General features: G+C 42.2%; 1 protein-coding gene across 1 annotated transcript; it reads right to left on the bottom strand.

The window, feature by feature from the left end:
- Nucleotides 1–642: 642 nt before the first annotated feature.
- Nucleotides 643–6,499, bottom strand: prrt4a (proline rich transmembrane protein 4a). Its single transcript, XM_063004355.1, has 2 exons — nt 5,806–6,499; nt 643–2,546 (listed from the first exon to the last, which is right to left on the bottom strand). Exons 1-2 carry the CDS (start codon nt 6,497–6,499, stop codon nt 643–645), a joined length of 2,598 nt encoding a protein of 865 aa, XP_062860425.1.
- Between the last annotated feature and the right edge of the window lie 2,273 nt (nt 6,500–8,772).

Raw genomic sequence — 8,772 nt, 5'->3', positions numbered from 1 at the left:
CTCAAACCTGATATTAGCTGGATATTAAAGTTTATTAAAAGTTTGCATGAAACAGACAGGCACAACAGGTACACTGTTTTGTGAAAGTATGTTTGTATATACAGTATGTGTATACTCTGTATATAAAACTAAGCAACTACTGTATATTAAAGGGACTTCTACTCATGTGGACTTCTACTCAGGAGACTTGACTAATCGCAATATGTTTAGGTTCTTACAAAGTATGGAGATCCATGGAGATTCATTTCCACTCTGACAGTAACTGAAGTTTCTTTTACATACTCACACATCTGATTAGATAAATGTTCCACTCCTAAACCAGGGTTTTGTCCTGGGTACCCACCGACATGCAGAGTTTCAAGTTTTACCTGCTTGAGCTTATGAGTTTTTTCATCCATCTTTCCATGAGTTGAGTGAGGTGTGCTTGGATGCAGGAAAGGCTAACTTTGAAGGCCAGTAGGCTCCCAGGAGTGATTGGAAAATCGTAACTTAAATAATTGACCAGTACTGGCACCATGCAGGATATAACAAGGGGTAAAATTGCTCCCATAAGCAGAATATCTTTCAAATTATTGCATTTGGACTAAGGACCTTCTGAATTTTTTTGAGCCACTAGTCAATCCTGATGCCTGTTCCATTTGCCTACAGTTCTATTGTATCACTGCTGACACTGAGAGCATCTATCTGTCTGCAGACGTTGATGAATTCGGCTTGCGATGCCAGTTCGTCGGCCTGTGTGCGAATTTGCTGCTGATCGTACAGCCGTTCTTTGGAGGCGACCGAGCCGAGGGCCCTGTACTGCCTCTGAGAGTGGCGCCCAGAACCAAAGCCACAGTAAAAAGCAGTCTGACCGCCATGACTCCTAGGGCCACTGTGCAGGGACCTGGAATTGGAGGATCTCCATACTGTGTTGCTTTGTAGCATCGGTGGAGAAGGTGTAGTGGGCAGATCCACATCGCCACACGATGCGGTGCGGTACAGGCATGGTTCCGCGGGTGTTCCTCGACATGGTTGGCCATCTGGAGGTCCTCTCGTGCTGAGAGACAGTCTGGAGGAGCTGAAAAGGCTACGCTGGAAAAAAGCCTCACTGTTCAGAGCCTCATCAATGCTGCGACGCAAGTCGATTGGAGTCGGGGGTCGCAGATCCGCGGTAAAATCCAGGCTGATAAAGGATGGCTGAGAGACCGTGCGTCCATTTTGGGGGCTGTTGGAAAGCTGAGTGGGAGCGAGGGAGCAGGCAAGGTCCAGACCCTCGGTTTCACTAAGTGGAAGCTCTGCTAAAGTGTAGAGTGGCACGCTTTCACTCTCATGCCTCATCATGCTACCCTGCAGGCCTAGGTTCTCTCCAGATTTCTTGCTCCAGCCACTTGACAAGATTTGTGGTTTTGCTAAAACGGCTCCTGTGGAAGACCTGTTGAACCATGAGCTCCAGCGACCAAGCTTAGGTCGAGCTACTCCACAGCACAGGAGTGGCTGGGTAAGGATGAGAGCGAGTGTGAGACAAACACATGCCTCACAAACTCTGCAGCTGACCTGGAAAGCCCACCATGGCCAGGGCATTAGTCCTATCCTGCCCCCGTTTAATAATCCCACTGCATTTAGAATGCCATAGAGCCTCAGTCCTCCACATATCAGAAGGAAAAATGCAGAAAAAAGACCCGTTTCTGCTGCCTGTTCCCACACACCTGCCTCAACAGTGTGTGGCAGCGGGCAATGGCTGGACTGGCATGCAAGATGATCCGGTGAATTCTCTTTCAGTCTGTAGATGTGCTTGACATTAACGCGGGCACAGCAGTAAAACAGCAAATATGAGCAAGAGAAAAAACAAGAAAGTAACACGAAGGCTGCTGGGGGTAGCAGAGAGAGAACTGGAAGACCAGGAAAAAGCCATAAGATGCCAACCGAGCCCAATACTACGACCGTATGCAGTAATATCAGCGCAGTGAACAGGTAGAAGCAGCGTCGCAGGCTGTTCTGAGAAATTAATTGAGGAGAAAGCAACAGCAGCAGCAGGCCAAAAGCTCCGCTTAGACAAGGGTAGGCAATTTCATGTAGGAGCCGTGCCCAGGCCACAGGAAGGCGCTCACGCTGCCCATAGGGGTCATAGAGGAGCCAGAAAGCCCGGCTGGAGCCAATAAGCAGCTGCACAAGGTGGAGGAAGCTGAAGCTGGCACAGCCAGACGGCTGACACAGAGGGAGGCACAGCAAGCTTAACACCGACAGCACAGCCACTATTAAAAATACACAGCCGAGTCCGTATACCTGCAGCTCCCATGCCAGGCCCCACGTCGCCATCGCAGCATTCCAGTCAGAATATAAAGGCACCAGAAGAGGCGGGGTTGTTGTTACAGGTGGCGGGGTCATATCACCAGGAGGATGCTTTGGGGAGGCAGAAGCCGGGGCACTAGGAAGGCTGTTGTCAGGGAGACCATGGCTCAACAGAGGGTTGGAGGAGTTGCAGACCCCCGTGGTGTCAATATTGCAGTCGGGTAAGGAGGAGGACTTAGTAAAGTTGCTTTCATTCCAAACGTCAAGTGCAAGCGAGCCTGAAAATACAGAAAGGTACATTTATAAAGGCTGCACTTCATGAATAGATGCTACCAGATGGGCCTTTGTTTTCACACACTATGATGTATGCAGTATGTGATTTGAGACACATCAAAATAAGCTTTAGTAAACAAAACTTGCAAACTATCTAACTTGTGTGATTTAACTATAAGGTTCTGATTTGCATACATATATAATGGCTAAAAAGCTAAAATAGTAATGTTTTACCTGCATATAGCAAACAAACCAATGGGCTATTTAGTAAACATGATCTCCATGCAACATTGTATTTTGATGTGAGTACAGTGGTACCTTGAAACTCGACATCAGTTGGTTCTGGGAGTTTAAAAGGGGTTGAGTTTCAAGGTATTTTTCCCCATAAGGATGTTTGGGAAACCTGTTAATGGGTTCCATGGTCCCGTGGAACCGCATATATTTTAGGCTAATGTAAAATATTGGGGTTGTTTTTGACACTTATACACTTACAATACAATAAAACCTGCATGTCACCTTCATTTCTTTATTGTTTCATTATGCTTCTTAATCGCGGAGATCTTGGAATACCGTATTCCTTAGCAAGTTCAGTTAGGGTGCATTCACACAAGAAGCACTGCGCATGTTCTCCGCATTGGGCTTGCGAGTTTTGTGCTTGCTGCGGCGCTCAAAGCACAAAACGCTTCTTATGTGAATGCGCCCTAATGCTTAGCACTTTGTTTACATCGCTCTCCCCTTTGTTTTGCTGCGCTAAGCAGCCTACCCGAGTCAAAGAAGTTCTTGCATGCACGTTGAGTTTAAGGGTACAAATGTCTTGACGAAGGGTGTCGAGTTTAGGGTACGTCGAGTTACAAGGTACCACTGGATTTTGTTGCCAGTATTCACGTATTTACAGATTTTTAAACAGGTTGGTCAAAACAAAACATTCAGGTTTTTTTAATATCAACCTGTGAGGAAAAGTTGCAGTCATGTACTAACAGTTTACATTCTGAGAACATTTCCTGCTATATAAAGCTGTTTCAACTTTGTTTCCACCTATCTACAACATTTGCGAATAACTGTGTGAGCGAATAGTCCAACGGTTTAAGAACCATGTTTCTCAATGACTTAATCTACAGTTCACAGCATTATTAAAATATTCCTGGTTTTGGAATAGAACAGGAATAGAAACTGATAGCATCTTCAACAATTGTAGCACATCTACATGGGCTCATGGGGGGTCTGTTGTGCATTTTAAGATTGTATTTTTTGTTCACCATGGTTGTAAAAAACTCAAATTCAAATGCCAGTGACCTTCAATCCTGCAGACAGCACTGTATTAAAAATTAACATGCTTCTGTAATAAGCCCAGGAAAATGTCATAAAACCTTGGCACAGTAAACAGTTTATTACTGTATATACAAATATCAGGTAAGATTATACTCAGCAAGTCCTTTGACCATCCATAGGCAATCGTCCTTAAGCAATCGTTAGCATCATGATAAAAATAGGCTTATCCTAAAAGGCATAAAACAAGGATTTGATAATTGGCTGATCTATTTTACAGTGAGGGGTGTGGAAGTAGGACTGAAATAAATGGGACAGCACACACACACAAACACACGCGGTGTAGATTGGAAGTCATTAACCTTGTTACTGCTCTTATTCCTGTAACTATTAAAAACCTGAAACTGGCACATTCACATCAACTGATCAGGTAAAACTGGAGGAGCACCAACACCATCACAATATTACCACTATGTTTTGTGTTTTGCAAGACTTAAGATCCTTGTTTTGATTGGTCTGTCTATAAAACATTATCCCAAAATGTTTGGGGATAATACAGAAGATGCTGTTTCTCTTCTTTTGCAGCGATTTAATACTTACTGCTCTCATAAATCTCATGAATCCTTTTCTGCCTCTGTTTTTGTATTGTGGATTGACTAACACTGACCTTAGCTAAGGCTAGAGATGTCTGAAGTTCTTGGCTTTAAGTGAGATAAAGCCTGGCTGTGTTTAATTAGCTACAGTAAAATGGCTTATCAGTTAAATTTGGCGTTGTGGTTGATTAAGTAACCATGAGACCTTAAAAAATTAAATTAGGTTTTACAAAATGTGTTTGTATTTATGTTCCTTTTCTGTTATATCAGATTTTGCTTAATGATGTGAAAAATCTACTATCAAAAGCAATCTGAAAGGAAGCATTTCATTTTTTACACTTCTACCTAGCTTGATCTGCCCATATAAAGTGTGGATACATACTGACTGGAGAAGAAGCTTAATCTGCCATGCATTCTAAATGGATGATGAAGAGGTTTATTGATTATTGAATGCCTAGACAAAACACACGAGTCAGCATTATTTTTCAAGCTTAGGGCGGACATCGTGGTTCCTTTCTCACCATCTCTGATGACTCCACCAGCCATTCAGACATCAGTGTAATCCGACTAAGTGCTCAAGTGCCGAATGCAGGTACATTATGTGCCTAAGTATGAGCTTGATGGACACTATTATGGTGGCAATGGCATTAATATGGTGCTGTCTTCTCTTTGTGGTTATAACAGCCTTTACTCTTTTAGGAAGGCTTTTCACAAGATTTTGAAGTGTGTCTGTGGGAACTTCTGCACAATCAGTCAAAACAGAATTTGTCTGATGGTTGAAACACTTAAATTCAACAATTAGGAGAGATATTCTCATACAACCTCTATTCCAAAACAGAAAGAAAAAATAGTGATCTGTATTTTATATGTATTTAATTTTTAAAAAGGCCAAAAAATATATAAATGTAATGTTTTACCTATAAAATGTAATAATTTTTTGTAAATAAATGCCAATTCCTCATTTTAACACTTGCAACATATTTCAGAAAGGTTGGGGGGGGGCAACACTTGGCAAAAACTACTAACTTAGAGGAGCGTAATGGCTTGTCTAACTTAGAGGAGCGTAATGGCTTGTCTTACACACCTTGATGATCCCAAAACCTTTTGATATAACACACGGTAGACTAATGAGTTAAATGTGGAACTTTTGTATGAAGTCCAGGACAACTTGTCGTAATTGACAGCATACTACCATCCACGTGACTGGCTGAGACACCAGCTGAGTGTTAGGGAAACACGTACGCACTAAATCTCCAGCCGGTGAATAAGAAGTAATGGATATACTGCACGCATGTCGGAGTGGGCGCAGGTGGCTCAAGTGGTACAGAATTGCGATTTGCACAGGGATTTGGAAACAACGTGATTTGGAGATATTAGCTATCATAATAAAAGAACGAAGACTCACCCTCAGGGAACTTGTTCACAACTGTAATTCCTCGTGGTGGTTTCTTAGTAAACTCCTCTGGCATTTTTTGATTGACCTGTTCAGTTGTCCCTTGGTCTGTCTGTCTCTGTTCCAGGCCTGTGCCGTGTGAAACACTTGGTTTAGTTTGTAGTTCTCTGTGGTTGGTAGACTTATGATATACATGAAGATTTGTTATCGCTGGAGTTAGTGCACGCTCTTCAGGTCTGATTGAGGCTGGATGAGGAGATGATCCCAGTCCTGGTAATAAGGTGCTTTCAGATGAACTTAGCTTTCTTACAGAGTCATTAGTATCTGACTTTTGAGTGTCAGTTTTAAAGAAGTTTGTATTCTCTGTCCATTTTTTACTTGAGGCTACATTTACCGACTCAATCCCACTTCTGAAGGGATTGGATGCCATGGTAAGGGCTGCTTCTTCATCTTTCAGCATATTTTCAGCATAGTTTTTGCTAACAGTATCATCTGGGAATAGTAAAGTGGTATCTACATTGGCTGTAGATGTCTGGCTGGTCCATGGTGAGCTGCTGGCAGGACGGATCTGTTCTGCTCGATCTGAAGATGCTCTTCTATGGGTCCATGCTCGTTGTCCGTCATCTTTCTTCAGGGATGCACTGTGTAAGCTGCTGATCAGTGTGAAACTGAGAACCAGTACGAATTTTCCACTGTGAGGGATCATGCTGACAACCCTCTTTAAGAAATCACTGCTCACATAGTCGCCTGTTGTCCTTTTATGAGTCCGTCATCTCAGACCTCTGTATTCTTTTGGCAATTAACCTGTAAAAGAGATTAAATTAAATAATAAGTATACATTTTACCTCTGGTTTCGGAGTTTTTACCTTGGAGTTTTCCATTGTTGAGAAAAATGAACTTCTGTACACTAAATTATAATTAAAATCCATAAACAAAACACATTTTTTGTAGAAGGTGGATGATGTGTGGATTCTATAGGCCTGGTCTTTCTGTGGGCTGATGGAACTGCAATACAGAGCAATGAAAGCTACACTATTGGACACTTGACTATGAACTTTTTTGGACATCCCATTTGGGATATATGGTACATATGGTATTAAAACAGACTGACCTCTGTGTGATCCTTTCAGCTATAACAACAGCCACTCTTCTGATAAGACATCTTACAAAATGTCTGTGGGGATTTGTGCCTATTCAGTCATTTATATGGATGGGTGCTTATGTTATACAAGAAAGCCCCAATTGATGTTCCAGTTCATTTCAGAGCTGTTGAGTGGGATTCTGGGCAGGCCACTGGAGTTCTCTCCTCTTGTCTGTATAGAGCTTGCTTTGTGTACATTCATGCTGGACCAGGAAATGCCTTCCCCTAAACTGTTGCTGCAAAAGTACAAGCATGTAATATCCTTCATATAATTGATTTATTACACCTGTTAGCAAATGTTGTGGCTAAAACACATGAATTAGAAGGGGTGTCCATATACTTTTGTCTATGTAGTGTAGAATCAGGTGTGATTGTAGAAGTAGAATCAGGTGTGATTGTGCTTGAAGCCCCTTAACAATACAATGGCAAAATTATTTGCAAGATCATAAGACTTTTTAAGGGCTGTCAGAGGAGAAATCATTTTAAAACAACATTTTAAATAAACCACTGTACCGAATGACCAAAGAACATGTGGGGTTGACACTTGATGGACACTTCATTTCAAAATCATGGGCATCAATATGGAGTTGTTTTCCCTTTTGTGACTATAACAGCCTTTACTTTTTGGAAAGGCTTTTCACAAGCCATCTAACCTCTGCTGTTAGAATCTTTCCATTTATCATAAATTAATTCTTCAGAAATGATTATAAACTCAGGGTTATAGAAGGTCCAAGGGCTATCACAGGAATTATTGGTGCAGAACACCCTGGAATGCTATCTGGACAGTCTACTGCATTGCATGACATGCTCACACTCATTTACACTTAATAATACCAAGGAGCAATTTAAATGAATGTCATTAATGAACTGGCATGTTTTGGGAAATGGGAGGAAATTAGAGTACCCAGTTTCCAGTAATCAGACTCAACAACTCTGGAGCTGTGCAGCAACACCAGTATAAATGGTTAATGAAACTCAACTGCCCTTGGACTGGCTCTTATATAATATAGAAAACACTGCAGTATTCCTTTAATTTACTCTTAAGAAGGCTTCATGCAGTTTCCTGTCAGTCTGTCACATTGAAGCTTGTCCTGGTTTGTTATACTGGATTAGGCCTGGAGCTCTGACCTCACATACCATCACCCCTCACATGCCATCAGCCCTCACATCCCATGGTGCTCACATCATCAATTTTCCTTTACACATATTGATGTCTGTGACCTGGACTCTTCACTCCATGTAGATCAAAATCACTGAGCATCATCATGAGACCCACACATGCACAAGTTAGCACCCGTAAGCCTGATGTTTATGAAACTGACATGAAACTGGGTATTAAAGATTTAAGCTAGACCCAGACCAGCACTATAAAACTGAGCTCTGCATTAAATCATCTGCAGTAGGAACATCAAACCTCATCAGCATCTTTTCTCTGTGTCCTTGTTTTTCTGGGTCTTGTCTAAAAACGTGCCCTTTTCTTCTGTATGATGCATGTTTATGGGGTACACATGAGCAGACGCAGTTACTCCTCAGAAGCCGCAGTCAGTAACATAAATTAGTCCATACAGCAGCACTTAAAGACACAAGCACCAAAACATGTATATGCATTCACAAAATCAGGTCAAGCTATAAAATGTGCTCACCGCTGGATGATTACTGATGGAGAGATGAAATCAGTAGCACTTGGTGCTGGCTGATGTTCTGCTGAAAAGCTCTGTCTCTGCCCAGTCCTGCGCATGTGTGTGAGTTTTACTGCTCGGGCTCTGTCACATACACACTTACACACCACCACGCTCTCTGACTAAAACACACACACACACTAGCTGACACACCCCCTC

The sequence above is a fragment of the Trichomycterus rosablanca genome, chromosome 11, assembly GCF_030014385.1.
Source record: "Trichomycterus rosablanca isolate fTriRos1 chromosome 11, fTriRos1.hap1, whole genome shotgun sequence".
NCBI lineage: Eukaryota > Metazoa > Chordata > Actinopteri > Siluriformes > Trichomycteridae > Trichomycterus > Trichomycterus rosablanca.
This window is presented reverse-complemented; position numbering and strand designations above follow the sequence as displayed.

Bases quoted from the DNA above. Each gene is read 5' to 3' on its own strand.
- prrt4a (XM_063004355.1), bottom strand. From the start codon at position 6,499: ATGATCCCTCACAGTGGAAAATTCGTACTGGTTCTCAGTTTCACACTG. The intron at 2,547-5,805 runs GTGAGTCTTCGT...CTGTATTTTCAG, and splicing joins TGTGAACAAGTTCCCTGAGG to GCTCGCTTGCACTTGACGTT.